The 18,628-nt window shown below is 44.7% G+C and overlaps 1 protein-coding gene across 1 annotated transcript in view; it reads left to right on the forward strand.

Annotated features, from left to right (window-relative positions):
- LOC105495006 (TraB domain containing 2B) overlaps nt 1–17,171 on the forward strand; it is a 254,818-nt gene extending 237,647 nt beyond the window's left edge. The window contains exons 7-8 of the mRNA XM_011764122.3: nt 4,873–4,934; nt 16,879–17,171. Coding sequence (XP_011762424.2) covers nt 4,873–4,924 — 52 coding nt within the window. The 3' untranslated portion in view covers nt 4,925–4,934; nt 16,879–17,171. The remainder of the gene's footprint in view (nt 1–4,872; nt 4,935–16,878) is intronic.
- Nucleotides 17,172–18,628: the final 1,457 nt, after the last annotated feature.

The raw sequence follows: 18,628 nt of genomic DNA on the forward strand, positions 1-18,628 counted from the left end.
GTTGACAAACCAAATTACATATTATTGTATTATAAGCTATTATTTCCTTTTCCTTACAGTTAGGGCATTGAATTAATTTTTAAAAATCATACGTGTAGGAGTGTTATATTATTCATACATTTCATTTCAGTACAGAAGGGACACTAAAGTATTTGTGATAAAACAGGACCCTGGGTCTGAAAGGATAAAGAGCCCCTGCTTTAGAAAATCTGCATGATTTTCTAAAAGAGTGGAGCACCTTTCGAGGAATGGGAGGTAGAGTGACACATTGCAAACAGCAACAGGCCTGAGCCCAAGACCCTCTTTGGCTTCCCACTTGTTATTTTTCCTTGGGCATGTCACTTAACCCTGGTATTATTAGCCTCATCTGGGAAATGGAGATAAATATGACTTACTTTATAGAGCTGTAATGGCGAGACCTGAGACAACAGGCCTGAAGTGCTTTAGATCTGCAAAATCAACTTCAATGCATGTTATTATGGTTCTTGAAAGAGGGAAGAAGCATGTGCCCCTGAATTTCCACAATCCTTCAAGCTTCACTCAAGAATCTCAAGTGCTGTGAGTGAAAGATTTTGACTAATTCAGGACCCAAAGAGAGTTCCGTTCCTGCTTTGCCACCGACTTCATAAATAACATTAGACCAATGACATCTCCTTACTGAGATTCAGTTTCCCGATTCAAAAAATGCAGCAATTAGAGCAGATGATCTTTGAAGAGCCTTCTAAGTTTGATAGGTTAGGATTCCAAGATCTTTCTCTACCCTCTTACCTCTGAATTCAACTTCCAAGTTTTGAAGCCATCCCTTCTAAAAAAATAATTTGCATCAAATGCTAAAGCCCAACAACTAGTTACTGCCCTTAGCAGCTTCCAGCCTGGCAGCTTAATCCTCTTTCGAAGAGGCCCTTTAAAGTCTCCAGGACATGATGAGAAGCTCCAGATCCATGTTAGGAGCGTTCCACACACATTCGGGCAGAGGCACGAAGGTGCAGCCAGAGTAAGTGGTGGGTGGGGCATAGAGAGTGGGCTCAGCGGTTACTCAGAAGGGGAGGCAGGAAAGACAGCCATGGGAGTGTGGGGCGTGGACAGGCTGGGTAAGATGGAGCCATCCAGCAGGACTTTCAAGAGGGGGTGGGGGCTGTGGACCATTGGTGGCTATATGAATGACAGAGAAGGATAGCACGGAGAGACGTGCTAGAGGAGGCGCTGGGCAAAGCATGTTAGCAAGAATGTGGTCTTAGAGCACATGGAACTGAGAGAAGTAGAGGGTCTGGAGCAGGACTTGGAAGTCCAGACTGTGGATTTTGAATTTGATCAATGACTGTCCCTAAACGTCTTTTATTCAAGAGGATGGAAAAAAATGTGTCTCTCTGGGACACTGAGGCTCCTAAGGAATGCAGGGGGTGGTAGCTGGGCCAGGGAATTCAGGAGGCAGGGAGGGCTGAGCCAACTCTCCCAGCGGGCCCAGGCCCGTCTGCCAGAGCAGGAAAGAGAAATAAACACAGGCCGGACTGATCCAGAGCGGGCACAAAGCCCCAGCTGAAGGTCTCCTGAATCTCCACACTCGGCCATGCACGCTCACGGGCTGCCTACTGGTGAGTATAAAGCTGCCAGCTCAGCCCCGTGCTGGAAGCTCCTCCTGGCTGGTCATCCACTGCCCCTTTAAGCGCTCCTGGTCCCATACTTCACAGGGACTCAGGCCAGCAAGAAGAGGTGTTTGCCTGCAGTGGTTAATGCTCCATGAGGCCGCTCCCTCCTCCTCTGAGAAAGCTGCCCAGCCTGCTGCTCTGGCTCCAATATAACACTTCCCTTTCAGCTTTTGAATTTCAAAGCAAACCTGAGGCTGACTGCAAACAGATGGATGGGGTCATAAAAATCCCCACGCAGGGAGCAAAGAGGCTCACGATTGTAAAAGAGAGACTATTTTAGAAGAATGAGTCTCTGCACCCATGCTGGGCTCCTGCTTCTCTGGGCCCCTGCTCCTTTGCTGCAAACACACCAAACATGTCTTTCTCACCTTCGCCTCTCCACATTCTACCTGGCCTTCAATGCTCAGCCCCAGCCCCAGATTTTCCAGGAAGCCTTTTGTAACCTCCTCCCTATCCCTCCCCACCCATCCAGCCACTTGATTTTTCCCACGTTTAAGTTCCTATGGCACTAACTTCCGGTGACCTTTCACAGGTATTTACTACATACATCTTGGCATTGGCAGTAATTTTTTTTACCTGTCTTACACTCAAAATAGATTCCAGGCTTAAGATGGGAAAACACCTTTCCCTTCTTGGCTAATCCAGCATTGGACACCAGTACTGAACCAACAGTAACTGGATGCTTTTCATGAGAATGAAACTTTATATAGCTTGAATAACCATACACAGGAAGTGGATGGAGTCCGTATTACCTCTATAAATCTGCTTTGGGAATTTGTTATTATGTAACACAGGAAGTATCATTTTACTGGGCAGTGAGGGATCCATTTTCAGGGTGCGCTCCAAGCAGGAAGTGATTTCATTAGAAGGATCCGCTATTATGTCCATAGAGTGCAGAAGAGTTGCTCTTGGCAGAGGGCACAAAAAGACAGGATAAATAATCAAGGAGATAAAATGGGTGGTAGAACAGGCAGGTTTTGAGATCAGACAGGTCTGGGGGCAAACCCCAGTTCTGCAATTTACAAGCTGTTTGCCCATGTGCAAGTGACTCAACCTCCTCCTGAATCTCAGATTTGTTATCTGTAAATGGGAATGATGATAATATGTATCCTGCAGCGTTGTTGTGAGATGTAAATAAGATAGCGATGCTCGAGATACACTAAGTGTTATCATCAAAGACAGCCACGCAGGCCAGGCAAATGGCAGCAGGAAATGGTACCTGGATTAGCAAGAAGCACTGACATCCAGTCTAGGTTGGAAGAAATGAGGACTCCTCAGAAACACACAAATAAGGGCTTCCATTTATTGAAGGCTTGCTATGTACCACCTGGCACCTAAAGAACAAATCAATCTAAACAACATACTTGAGAGTGAAGGCCATTGCCCCTGCTTTACAGATCAGGAAACTGAGATCCAGAAGAGTTAAAAGATTTGCCCATGGTCGGCCGGGCGCGGTGGCTCAAGCCTGTAATCCCAGTACTTTGGGAGGCCGAGGCGGGTGGATCACGAAGTCAGGAGATCGAGACCATCCTGGCTAACATGGTGAAACCCCGTCTCTACTAAAAATACAAAAAACTAGCCGGGCGTGGTGGCGGGCGCCTGTAGTCCCAGCTACTCGGAGGCTGAGGCAGGAGAATGGAGTAAACCCGGGAGGCGGAGCTTGCAGTGAGCCGAGATCGGGCCACTGCACTCCAGCCTGGGTGACACAGCGAGACTCCGTCTCAAAAAAAAAAAAAAAAAGATTTGCCCATGGTCACCCAGCCAATGTCAGACTCCAGAACTGCAGACTTCACCATTCTTCCATGCTGAAGATAAAAGTTGAGCATTTGAGTTGAAGGAGTTAATATCTTGTATAACAGAATATTACTTGGAACTTTCTCTGTTATCTGCAAGTCACATCTGAGGCTCCAAAGCTGAAGATAGTATGTTCCCATTCAGAAGAAGGCAGTCAGTCCACTCATGCAGGACTTGCTGAGGGACAGCAAAACTGATTTGGAACCTCATATGCCCCCACCCTCCCACCTTCTGCCAACAAGCCAACCGATGGGCCAGATTGAGGCCAGCCATCCTCAGGATATGAGGAGTGGACTGTCAGAGCAGAAACTGCAAGGGGGTTGGAAGACACCAGCCAGGGAGAGCTTTGCCCACACCAAGGAAGAACACAGTGGCTCTGAAAAACCCCACATATAAGCCCCTAATCAGGGAAAGAGTTAGCATTTGGATGTCTCCACACAGAGGGCACTGATGTCCTCCTTTCCTTTTATCTCATCTCCCCACCCATCCCTGCAGGAGTCAGAAGCAGCCTCCAGAGGGGACAAGAGGCTTGGGCTTGCCCTGAGCTAAGGGGAAACAAACACTTTGAATTTGGTGAAAAATTTAGATTGATTTTGATCAGATGAGAGTTTTTTATACATGAAAAGGAGATAGTGTCCCTGAGAGTGACAAGGAGAGCTATCGGATCTACATGAGAGGCCGCCAGGGATGGGGAAGGGGTCTGCCATATAACCAGGCGAAGGGGCAGGGGGAGTTGGAAAAAAAATTAAAGTTATTTTCTCTTGGTGCCCCAATGAGTCCAACTGGATCAACAGAGGGATACATTTGGAAACCAGGCCACTAGAGTAGGCCACACAAGTAGCACCAGGCAGGGCAAGGAAAAAAGGAATTCAAACCAGACCATCACTGGGATTCTGCCCTCAGGTACCATGGCAATCATTCTTTCCAGTTTATCTGTAAGGAGGCATTGGAGACCCATCTCAGAAGCCACTGCTGGGGCACTTCAGGGCAATTCAATATGATTTTGTGAAGTACATAGTAAGCTGTGTATAATTTTCATTCTAGAGTATGCCTCAAACACTCCCCAAATGAAAGTTCTGAGTCATTTTTTTTTAAACCTGCAAATTTTGTTATGTGGATATGTCTTAACTGGATAGATCATCAGAGTCCAGATTCTGGAGCCCAGAGAGAACCAAGTCAGCATCCAGCACCCACCACCTTGAGGTGGTACATTTTATCAAAGGATTCTCCATGAGAGATTCTCAAAAGTGACATATCTCTGACTTAAAGTAGGACCTTGATTCACAAACTTGGCACTCAAGTTCACATTTCACATGAAAAGGCCGGTATGAAACATCATTGATACCCATTAACATCCATTATCTTAGGGCCTCATTTTTATCATGTTCCCATGCAGGGTACTGTACATAAATTGTCTCATTCTCTCCTCCAGTGACCCCAAGAGATCAGTGCTACTGAACCTGTATTATAGACGTGGACACTGAGCTTCTGAAGGTGAGTTACCTTTTCCAGACCTCACACCTAAGAAGTAGCTGCAAGGATGGGAATAAGACTCATAAGACTCTAAACCTGTGCTTTCTCAACTACCCTAAACCAGGGGCTGACCTAAATTGGAACCTAAATTGTTGCTGTGTCCAGATCTTAACCATCCCAGTTCCCAGCCCAACTCCATCTTTCAGAGAATCTTCCTCCTCCTCCAACCCCCATCACACTATAATACCTGCCCTCTCTTACAGCACATGACAGTCTGACTAATGTAATGATATTTATAGGTAGCTAGATCTTTTTTTTTAATGGCTCCCTTGGTCTAAGTCCTCTTCTCTGTCCACACTCACTCCCGCAGTGACCTTAGCCCATTTCATGGCTCTAAATAACTCTGCTGAATCCCAAACCTACACTCCAGACCACCCCTCCCCTGACACTCAGCTGCCACTGAGACCTTTGTACTTGGAGGTCAGAAAGCATCTCCCAGGCAGCATATTCAACACCAAACTTGTGATGTCTTCCCCGAGATCTCCAGCATCCACCTCAGGAAATAGTGCCACTATCTACTTGGTCTCTTAGACAAGACATGGTGGAGTCAACCCTGATCACTCTCCCCACTCATTCCCTATATCCTTTCCATCCTCTTGCTTCTACTATCAGAACATATCCAGAAATGGGCCACATTCATCTCCCACTGCTTCTACCCTGAGCAAGCCACACTCATCTCTCAAGCCTCCCAGCAGGTCTCCTTGTTGCTGTTATGGCCACCAACTCCAGTCTACACTCCACAAGGTCACAAATCCTTTAAAATGTAAATCAGATCACGGCATTCCCCTGCTCTGAGCTCCCAGTGCTTTCCCATCAGAGTTAGAATGAAATCACCATTGCTTTCCATGAGCTGCCAGGATCCAGTTACCTCTGACATTATTCCCTACCCCCTTCCCCTTGTCACTTCCCAAACATCCCTAGCATCTTCCGGTGTTAGGGCTCTGCACTTGTTCCTTCTGCCCAGAACTTTCTTCCCTAGACATTTTTTGACTTCCTCTCACATCTCTGCTTAAGTGTCACCTTTTCAAAGAGGCCTCCCCTGGTCATTTCATATAAAATATTGCCCACAAGACTCTCTCTATCTTTTTTTCCTGTATTAGTTTTCTTCGTATCACCAGTCACCACCTGGCATCGTACTGCAGATTTCTCTGTGCCTGAGGTCAGCACTCACCACCACCACAGGAGCTCCCTGTGGCTCACTCCTTTTGTGCATCTCCACTGCTCCGCCTCCACTGTCTGGCCCAGAGCCAGCTCTCAAAAAAATATTTGTGCTATGAATGTTGAAAAGTTTTGTTTGTGATGAAATTAGGGTTACATATTTTTATGAGATGTGTATAATTATAGATAAATTTAGGCTGGGCATGGTGGCTCGCACATGTAATCCCAGCAATTTGGGAGGCCGTGGCAGGAGGATAGCTCAGGTCCAGGAGTTCAAGACCAGCCCGGGCAACATGGGAAGACCTTGTCTCTACAAAAAATAAAAAATTAACCAGGCATTGGTGATGGGCACCTGTAGTCCCAGATACTCGGGAGGGTGAGCTGGGAGAATTGCTTGAGCCTAGGAGGTTGAGGCTGCAGCGAGCTATGATCACACCACTATACTCCAGCCTGGGCAACAGAGTGAGATCCTATCATAGATAGATAGATAGATAGATAGATAGATAGATAGATAGATAGATAGATAGATAGATTGATTGATTGATTAAATAAATAGGTATAGGAAAATTTGAGGCTGGTTTCAAACCTCAATTCAGGGACCTGACCCATTGGCCAGATCTCAGATGTATACAATGTGTCAGTCCCTGCCTGGACCATGAGGACCCACAGAGAAATAGCACATGCTTTTCAGGATATGACTGAAGGCTGAAGTAAAGAATTTTCTTTCTGGTCCATATGAGTGGACCACCAGTTAACAGCAAGCTTTCTCAACCATGGACGTTACACCCTTGCCCTACTAAGGGTGTTACTCTGGGTTGTAGTGACACAAACCTCTACCAAAACAATAATATTCATGAAAAGTAGCATTGACTCAGCCCATCATACTCTCAGCCCTGGGCAAATCCTAGGGATGCTGTGAGTGTGAGTCAAACACAGGCCTGGCTCTCAAGGGCTATGCAGTCTAGGGGTCCATGAATCAATGTGGTGTTGCTGGATTTACAGATGGAGAACTGAGGCCTGGAGAGGGAAATTGACTTGCAAGCTATTGATGGAGCCAGAGAGCAAGGAAGCTCGTCCCATACAGAAGAGATGGGAGGTGGGTGTAGGGGAGGTGGGACTGTGCTGGGGCTGTGTGCTGCATTGAGATCGCCTCTGTGAATCTCCCCAATGACCCTACACAGTGTGGTATTATCCCCTTTACAGATGAGGAAACTAAGTCCCTGACTTAGGGCCACACATGGCCTGAGTGCAGGTGCTCACACAGCCATGGATTTGTCCAGCAGATTCAACCCTCACCAAACACTCGCATTTGGATGAAAATTGCTTCAAGCACTTTGCAAACTAACATGCAAAGACATCATATTATACATTGGGGGAAAAAAGTAATAAAATGTTCAAATCATTAACATCCATGTTTCTATACAACTCTAGGATAAAGTATCAAGTTAATCTCATTCACTAAAATAGTTGCCAAAGACGTTTGTCTTTGGACCCATCAAATATAGTTTGATGACATCATTCAGTAAAGACAGCTTCTCAGCTCACCCATCTCTTGTTATCCCAAAATAAATTCTGATGTTTGTAAACTGCACAAATTATTAAGTGTTTTTTTATTTGTCAGTTTCATCTTCCAAGGATAATCTTAATGCCCTTAAAATAATGCCCTTAAAAGAAGCATTGAACAAATTTGCATTTGCCTCTTAGATTTAGATATGAATTTTAGAAATAAGAATTTGTTTAAAAAAAAAAATCCCCACCTCCACTGAACTGTGAACTTCTGAGAATAGAGACAGCATCTGATTCATCTCTGTAAGCCAAGTCTACACTTAGCATGGGACCCAGTCCCATATCAGTAACTGCTGCAATAATACTGCATAACAAACCACCCAGCTTAATGGCTTACAATAGTAAACATTTGTTCTCCTGCTCAGATGCTGACTGCAGGCCAGCTTCAGTGTGGCAGTTCTAATCGGGGTTCAGCTGGGTGATGATGTCCACACTGAAGAGCAGCTGGCTGGGCTCCAGGATGCAGCTGAGCTTAAGTCTAGCCCATGTGTGTTCATTCTGGGGCAGGCTGAAGGGGCAGTGGCTTTCAAGAGCATGCTCTTCTTATGGAAATCACCAAAACACGAGCTCCTTTACGTTCTCTGCTGTGTTTCATCCACTAACTTACCACTAGCCAAATCACGTCATATGGCTAAGCCAACATCAATGCAAGGAGAAAGTACTTTTCTCAATGCAAAAGTACATGGCAAAGATTGTGGGTGTGTGATCCTATTACAATGGAATGAAGAATTGGGACCCAAAATTTAATCTACCCCAGTAACCAATAAATATCGACTAAACAAAGGAATGCATGAAATCCTGCTCTACCTGTTTCCAGTGACATAGTCGGGGCTTCCTGTTTAATGTCTCTGAGACTCAGTATCCACATCTATAAAATGGAGCCTGATGGATACGGGACTTAAAACCTAGATGACGGGTTGATGGGTGCAACAAACCACCACAGCACATGTATACCTATGCAATAAACCTGCACATGTAGTCCAGAACTTAAAGTAAAATTTTAAAAACTTTTAAAAAGTAACAACAACAACAAAAAAATGGAGTGAATAATGCTTTCCACCACTTAAGTGACCTGCCTGAAGTCTTATGGCAAGCCACTGGTGGAGACAAGATTTGAATGCAGACCTCTTTGTCCCTTCAATCATGAAAAGAGCCCTGGACTTGAGATCAGACAGACCCGAAGGCAAATCCTATCCTTGTCATGGGTTTGCCATGTGACCTTGGCCAAGTCCTTTACCCTCTCTGTACATCAGGGTTTCTCTCTATACAACAAGGAGGGGGTACCAGTCCAATGCTAAGCTCTCATTCTTCATGCCTTCTAAACTCATTCATCAATTCAACAAATATTAATGTTAGAACAGAATACATCTCAGGGTGCCATGTTAGATCCTGGGAGTAGGGCAGGGATCTTCAGTACAGGCCCTTAACTCTTGGAAAAATCTCCCATTCCCTCACCCCCTTCCCCAAGCTTGTCTCCAAGGGCCTCAGCTCTGCTGGGACATCAACAGTGGAGCTGTTGGTATCACTCTATGTTATAGTCACCAGCCTCCGCTGGGCTTTCAAGGCTGCCCAGCATTGCTGCTTTATTTCTGCAATCACTTCCCTCTTGAGCTCCTTGTAATGACCATTGCATACCTGTCCCATCCCCAGAACTCTGACATCCATCTCCTCCCTCAGTCTCAGTATGTAACCTTGCCTCCTACTTCCTAGTAAAAGTTGAAGACCTCAGATGAGAGCTTCCTCAACTTCCTGCTACCCTCCCTCCATACCCACCTTCCTGTCCTCTCCTCATTCCCCCTTGCTCCACTTGACGCCCTGCCTCTGCTCCCCTTCAAAGACATTTCTGCCACCTGGGCTTTGGAACCCCTCCCCCTCCCACCTTTGCAGGGGTTCACAAGATCAATTTTCTCTTCTCAACAGCTCCCTCTCAACCAGATTATGAGCATCAATATTTAAACATGCTTAAGTCTTTTACACCTTAAAAGTAAAATTCTCTCTGTGACCTAACATCCCCTTCCAGCTGCCAGCTAATTTCCCTTCTCTCATTCTATGGCAGTCAGATTTCTTAGCTACAAGTAACAGGAGCCAACCTTTGCTGATTTAAGCAAAAATGGAACTGATTAAAAGGATATTGAAACATATGTCCACAAAAAGACCTGTACACAAATGTTCATTGCAGCCTTATTCATCGTAGCCAAAAACTGGACATGGCTTTAATATTCACCAACAGGTGAGTGGATAAGCACAGGCAGTATATTAAATACTGCAGAATATGATCCAGCACCAAGAAAGAATTAACTACTGTAGATAAACATGTTTAGTGTAGGTAGGCACACACCTATATGGATGACTCTCGAAAACATTAAGCTGAGGGAAAGAAGTCAGATACAACAATATTGATTGAATTTGTATAAATCTGTAGAATAGGAAAAACTATAAATATAGAAACAAATAAGCAGTTCCCTTGGACCAGGAGTCAGTGGGAAATGAATTGCAAAAGGGTGCAAGGCAACTTTTTGGGGTGATGGAAGTGTTGCATATCTTGATTACAAAAGTGGTCACATAGGTGTACATATTTTTCAAAATTCATTGCCTTGTACCTCAATAAAGTGTACTTTAAAAGCTATAGATACATACATACATACATACATACATACATACATACATACATACATACATAGTTAATAGGTGCATAGATACTTGGTTGGCTTACGGAATTGCCAGGAGGTTGGGGAAACCAGTTTGGGTCTGCTTCTAAAACCACCACTACCACCACCACTACTTGCACCAACACGACAACCACCATCACTGCCGTCACCATCACCATCACTGTCACCACCCCCGTCATGGCCACCACCACCACTATCACCATAACCACTGCCACCACCATCACCACCACCATCACCATCAGCACCACCATCACTACCACCACCACCACCACCATCACCACCATCACCACCACAACTCTTGCCATTGCCACCACCACCACCATCACCACCACCACCACCACCATCACCATCACCATCCCCACCACCACCACTTCCACCACCACCACCATCACCACCACCACCACCACCATCATCAGCACCATCATCACCACCACCACCATAACCATCACCACCAGCATCACCACTTCCACCACCACCACCACCACCACCACCACTGCCACCACCACAACCGTCACCACAACTTCCACCATCATCACTACCACCACCATCACCATCACCACCACTGCCACCATCACCACCACCACCACCATCACTACCACCACCACTTCCACCACCACCACCACCACCACCGCCTCCATCACCATCACCACCATCACCACCATCACCACCACCACCATCACCACCACCACCATCACCACCACCACCATCACCACTTCCACCACCACCACCACCATCACCATCACCATCACCACCACCACCACTTCCACCACCATCACCACCACAACTCCCACTATCGTCACTGGCACCACCATCACCATCACCACCACCACCACCATCACCACCACCATCACTTCCACCACCACCACTACCATCACCTCCATCACCATCACCACCACCACCATCACTACCATCACCATTACCATCACTACCACCATCACTACCACCACCACCACCACCACCATCACTACTACCATCACCACCACCACCACTTCCACCACCACCACCACCACCACCACCATCACCACCACAACTCCCACCATCGTCACCGCCACCACCACCACCACCGCCATCACCATCACCACCACCACCACCATCACTAACACCATCACCACCACCACCACCGTCATCACTACCACCATGACCACAACCACCACCACCATCACCATCACCACCACCACCACCACCACCATCACTACCATCATCACCACCACCACCACCATCACCATCACCACCACCACCACCATCACTACCACCATCACCACCACCACCACCGTCATCACTACCACCATGACCACCACCACCACCACCACCATCACCATCACCACCACCATCACCATCACCACCACCATCACCACCACCACCACCATCCCCATCACTATCACTACTGCCACCACCATCACCATCACCACCACCACCACTTCTACCACCAACACCTCTGTCACCCTCACCATTCCTACCACCACACCACCACCACCACTTCCACCAACATGACCACCACCATCACCTCCATCATCATCTCCATCACTACCACCACCACCACCACTTCCACCAACACGACAACCACCACCACCATCACTACCACCACCACTTCCACCACTTCCACCGACATGACCACCACCATCACTTCCATCACCACCACCATCACCACCACTCCCCCGGCCATTGCCACCACCCCTACCATCACCACTGCCACCACCATCACCATCACCATCGCCACCACTATTACAACCACCACCACCACCATCACCACCACTAACACCATCACCAATACCACTACCACCACTTCCCTTTCTGTTGGTGCCACGGTGAGCCCTGCTCACACCACTGTAGCCAGCTCTGCTATCCCAGGAACTCATCATTTTACAGCCACCAGTGCTCTCAGAAAACATTCCTCTTGTGCTTCACTTGTTCCTGATTTTGAGTCTGGGACAACACTTCTGATACATAAGCCTTGTCCTATGCTCATCACCTCTCAAGGCCAGCTGGGAAGGCAGGTACTGTATCTATCTGGTAACTTCCTCATGTGTAATGTGAGACAGGCTCTGTTTCTCAGCAAGATTCATAGGTAGAGAGTTCTCCAAAAATAGGGAGATGATGCAGTTACTGGACAACTGAAAAGAGTGACAGGTGCCTACTCCTACACCTTACACAAACTCCTCAAAACAGTTGTATACACTAGCTACCTCTGTTCCATCCCCCATTCTCTTCCCCACTGCAGTCCAGCTTATATGACCATCACTCTCCCAAATATGGCTTGCTAAGGTCACCAACGGCCTCCCTTTCTCTTAACCTAACAGACATCTTTTTTTTTTTTAGCAGTATTTGGTGAATTTATTTGATTGATTTAACAAAAATAAACTATGTTCCTGTTCTAAAACTGAATCTAGTGAGGGAGACTTCTGTTACAAATTACAAGGTATGAGGGAGGCAATAAGGGAAAGCTCATATACCACACTAGTTTGTCTCATAAGCTCCATGTGCCTTTTCTTTTTTTTTTTCTTTTTTTTTTCCGCCCCCCATGTGCCTTTTCTTACAAACCAAAGTACTCCCATCAATTAATGGGAATTTTTTTAACTTTTATTTTAGGTTTGGGGGTACATGTGAAGGTTTGTTACACAGGTAAACACACGCCACAGGGGTCTGTTTGTACATATTATTTCATTACCCAGGTATTAAGACCAGTACCCAACAGTTATCTTTCCTGCCCCTCTCCCTCCTTCCAGCCTCCACCATCAAGTAGACCCCAGTGTCTATTGTTTCCTTCTTTGTGTCCATGGGTTCTTATAACTTGGCTCCCACTTATACGTGACAGCATGTGGTATTTGATTTTCTGTTCCTGAGTTAGTTTGCTAAGGATAATAGCCTCCAGCTCCATCCATGTTCATGCAAAAGATATAATCTCATTCTTTTTTATGGCTGCATAGTATTCCATGGTGTATATGTATCATGTTTTCTTTATCTTGTGCCATTGATGGGCATTTATGTTGATTCCATATCTTTGATATTGTGAATACTGCTGCAATGAACATTTGTGTGCATGTGCCTTTATGGTAGAATGATTTCTATTCCTCTGGGTATATACCCAGTAATGGGATTGCTAGGTCAAATGGTAGTTCTGCTTTTAGCTCTTTAAGGAATCGTCATACTGCTTTCCACAATGATTGAACTAATTTGTACTCCCACCAACAGTGTATAAGTGTTCCCTTTTCTCCACAACCTCCCCAGTATCTGTTATTTTTTTACTTTAAATAGTAATAGCCATTCTGACTGGTGTGAGATGGTATCGCATTGTAGTTTTGATTTGCCTTTCTCTAATGATCAGTGAGATTGTGCTTTTTTTCATATACTTGTTGGTCACATGTATGTCTTCTTTTGAAAAATGTCTGTTCATGTCTCTTGCCCACTTTTTAACGGTTTTTTTTCCTCTTGAAAATTTGTTTGAGTTTCTTATACATGCTGGATATTAGACCTTGGTCAGATGCATAGTTTGCAAATATTTTCTCCCATTCTGTAAGTGGTCTGTTTACTCTGTTGATAGTTTCCTTCTGTTGTGCAGAAAGTTTTAAGTTTAATTAGATCCCACTTGTCAATTTTTGCTTTAGTAGTGATTTCTTTTGGTGTCTTTGTCATAAAATCCGTGCCTGCTCCTCTGTCCAGGATGATATTGCCTAAGTTGTCTTACAGGGTTTTTATAGTTTGGGGTTTTACATGTAAGTCTTTAATCCATCTTGAGTTGATTTTTGTATAAGGTATAAGGAAGGAGTCCAGTTTCAATCTTCTGCATATGGCTAGCCAGTTATCTCAGTACCATTTATTGAATAGGGAGTCTTTTCCCCATTGCTTGTTATTTTCTGCTTTGTAGAAGATCAGATGGTTGTAGATGTGTGGCCTTATTTCTGGGCTCTCCATTCTGTCCCATTGGTCTATCTGTCTGTTTTTGTATCCCCATCATGCTGTTTGGGTTACTGTAGCCTTATAGTATAGTTTGCAGTTGGGTAACATGAAGCCTCCAGCTTTGTTCTTTTTGCTTAGGATTGCCTTGGCTACTCAGGCACTTTTTTGGTTCTATATGACTTTTAAAATAGTTTTTCCTAGTTCTGTGAAGAATGTCATTGGTAATTTGATAAGAATAGCATCAAATCTGTAAATTGCTTTGGGTAGCAGCCATTTTAATGATACTGGTTTTTCCTATCCAGGAGCCTGGGATGTTTTTCCATTTGTTTGTGTCTTCTCTGATTTGTTTGAGAAGTGTTTTGTAATTCTCATTGTAGAGATCTTTCACCTCACTAATTAGCTGTATTCCTAAGCATTTCATTCGTTTTGTGGCAATTGTGAATGGGATTGCCTTTCTGATTTGGCTCGCAGTTTGGCTATTGTTGGTATATAGGAATGCTAGTGATTTTTGTACATTGATTTTGTATCCTACAACTTTGCTGAAGTTGTTTATCAGCTGGAAGAGCTGTTGGGCTGAGACCATGGGGTTTTCTACACATATAATTACATCATCTGCAAACAGATAGTTTGATTTCTTCTCTTTCTATTTGGATGTCTTTATTTCATTCTCTTACCTGATTGTTCTGCTTAAGACTTCCAATACTATATTGAATAGAAGTGGTGAGAGAAGGCATCCTTGTCTTGTGCTAGTTTTCAAGGGGAATGCTTCCAGTTTTTGCCCATTCAGTATGATGTTGGCTGTGGGTTTGTCATAGATGACTCTTGTTATTTTGAGGCATGTTCCTTCAATGCCTAGTTTATTGAGTGTTTTAAACATGAAGGGGTGTTGTATTTTATTGAAAGCCTTTTCTGTGTCTAGTGAGATAATCATGTGCAAACAGCTTCTTCTACAGGCTTCAGTGACACCGCCTCCTGAATTTATTTCTAACTTCCCTCATTTATCGCTTTGTAAGATCATCTTCCTGTGCCCAGCCTTTCAATGTCGGAGTTCCCCATGGCTCAGCCTAAGGCCTCTTCTCTTCTCCTCCATTCCCATCTGTCACTGGTGACTCACATTTATCTCTCTGGCCCAGAGAGACCTCTTGTCCAAGCTTCAAATCTAGTTGACATCTGCATTTAGCTGTCTCTAAGGCAATAAGTCACACTCCTCTCTTCCATTCGAAACCAACAGAGAGATATGGGAATCATATAGGAGGAGAAAAAAATATCAGCCTCAGTACTGGTGAATCTAGATTGAAAAGGCTGCTTTGATGTGTGGCCACAATCATACTTCCTAAAACTTATCCCAACACAAGTCCTTTGGGTGATGCACCCAGGTGAGCATTTGGGTCAGCAGAGCAAACATATTCCTGCAGAATCACTTCTATATGCCCACTGAACAACAATAATAGGAGCAAAGAGGGTACAAACTCTGGATAAACTCTAGAAGGCAGGCCAGACACTGCCCCAACATGCTTCCTACATGAAAGAAGGAGCAGAGCAGAACATGCCAAGCCTGCAGGCAATCCTCTCTCCCCGGTTCAGTCTTGGCTACCTTCAGATCTCATCTTTAGTACCTTCCACTGGGCAACCATCTCTGCAATCCTTCCTTCTCTACAAAACCAGGTCACCTCCTCATCATAGCCCTTCATAGGCCCCCTTTTCTTTCTTCAGGGTCCATCTCAAGTCTGCCACTACTGACTCACTGGGGGCTAATGGATGGCCATCACACTTCTCATAAGCCACAGGACCTCAGGGAGGTGGCTGATCAGCCGCCCTTTTATCCTCACCATCTATCCCAGCGACAGGCACAAGATGGGCCTCAATCAATACTTATATTAAGTGAATGAATGAATTTGATGATCCCTCAGTTTATTTTCTCTCTTCTGGACCAAGCACTGTCTGAGCCATTCCCTTATTCCTGCCACCACCACCCCCCCACACCCATCTATGTGTGTGTGTGTGTGTATGTGTATGTCTCCTTCACTCCAGTCCACTATTCTTTCTTTACTTCTCTCCCTTCCTCGCTCCCACCCAGAGATTCCTTACAGCTTTGCCAAAAATTCCTCAGCCCAAAACTTTTGCGGCCACAGCGCCACCTAGAGTTCATCTATAAGATGGGCCAACCCCAGAGCCCTTGACCGCTGTCCAGCCCAGTGCAGCCCAACTCTGCCTTGGCCCCTCCACCTTATGTTCTGGGCACATCTCTGGGTCTTCACACTTCATTTTCCTGGATTCAATGTGTTACCATTTCTACAATCCCCTAAGTGCCTAGTGGAGACTTTAAAACAGAAAACTGCAGCAGGGCAGAGAGAGGTACAGATGTGGTTCAAAGTATTTCCCTCTAATGTTTGATCTACCTGTCTTTCCCTTCTTCTCTCCAGTTCTGTTTTTCTCTGCTCAGGTTTAGCTAGTAATTCCAATTGGTATTATAATACAGCAAATATTTCATGAGGAACAACAATATTTAAGGCCCCATGCAAGGTATCAAGAGGAAGTTCCAGTTATGGGAGAAGGCATGTGAAAGGAAACAAGTATTTCTCTTATTCTCAGCTACTATTTCTTTTCTAAACCCACAGGCATTGTTCTGGCAGTTTGGACTGAATGCCTCAAACACTGGTCTGGTAATTTCATCATATGGTCAGAGGTTCATGAATAAGAAAGTGCAATCCATCATTGTATGTAACGGCAAACATGTAGAAACAACCAAGCTGCCCAACAATAGAAGACTAAATAGCACATCCACTTGCTTGAATACTATGCCACTAAAGTAATGGATATAAATGTTTTATAATAATGTGAAGACTTAGTTTTGAGCTAATTTGGGATAGGAAAACAGTTTACAACTTGCGCAGGAAGTATTATCTCAATTGTGTAAAATAAAAATACATGTGTGGAAAGATTATGAGAGAATACTCTTAAATATTCTTAATGGTTGTTCTGAGGCATTCATTTTTTCTTTTTCTTTATTCCCTAAAATCTTCACAATGAGCTTGTGTTTCATTTACAATGGAAAATCAGAATAAACCTAAAAAATACTAGAATAATCTGAAAGAAAAGACATATTTAAAAATATGAAATAAATATGTATTAAGATGGTTCTCTCAGAGAATAAAACAGTGGCTACTACAGGTAGAGAAGGGGAGAGAGAATGGGAGACGCAGGTCAAAGCATATAAAATAGCACATATGTGGGATGAACAAGTAGAGAGGCCTAAGGTACCACATGGAAACTAAAGTTAATAAAATTGTATTGCATTAGTGGGGAAATGGTTCTCCAAATAGTCTACAAAGCTCATTATCAAACTGGGAAGTCTTTGGACTTTTCCTACCCCGGGGATAGAGAGTTTCGAGGTCTTCTGAGACCCACCAGATTCAAGGTCAAGAAGGAAGCACAAATGTCTTCCTATAGCCCTGGGCTCAGCCAACACCTCCTCGGTACTTAGAAATGTGATTGGATCCCAGCATTAGGGAACATGTCTCAACCACTGGGCCTGCCACAGAGCATCACAGTCCACTGAGAGAGCAAATCAAACACTGGGGACTGATGTGTGAAAGCTGTTACTGCAGGTGTGACCGCTCCCCGCCAACTCCCACCACTTTAAGATATGTCATAGCGACCAACCCGTGTAGTGGCTGTCCAATTACAGAGGAGCAGGGGCTGCGGCCATGTCTTCTCTCCACACCCTGTGAGCATTACCAGGCATACGGTGGTTGAGCATTGAAGACTTGCTGAATGTGAATCCTTCTCCACTAGGTTCTTGCTCATATCCTGCCCCAGTGCATCCTCACAGCAACCCCATGAGAAAAAGGACATTATTATACCTATTTGTCAGAGAACAAAACGCATATGTCAAGTGGTGAAGTGATCTGTTCAAGGGCACACTTCTGGAAACTGGCAGAACTGAGATGCTGTCTCAAGATCTGTCTGTTGCAAGCCCCACATTCTCTGTCTTGAGAGTGGCTGCATGAAGGAGCATATAAGGGAGACAGAAGTTTGACTTTGAGTTTGACCTGATCTTGAGTCTGACCTGACCCTGAATCAAGTGCCATCCCCACTAATTCATTATGTGACTTTGGGCAAGAAACTGCTTTGAGCCTTGGTTTCCTCAACTGCATAATGAAGACAATAATAATGCTTACCTTGCAGAGTTATTGTGAATATTAAACACACACAGAGACACATGGTCCCTCTGTGGGGTGGCTCTGATATTATTTGCATTGTTCAAGAGTATACAAAAAAATAAGGAAATCTTCAAAACATCTTTAAAAAATGGGCCATAACGTTAGAAAAACTCAATAAATACTGTACTTAAAAAAAAGAAAACTG

Source organism: Macaca nemestrina, chromosome 1 (genome assembly GCF_043159975.1).
Source record: "Macaca nemestrina isolate mMacNem1 chromosome 1, mMacNem.hap1, whole genome shotgun sequence".
Classification (NCBI taxonomy): domain Eukaryota; kingdom Metazoa; phylum Chordata; class Mammalia; order Primates; family Cercopithecidae; genus Macaca; species Macaca nemestrina.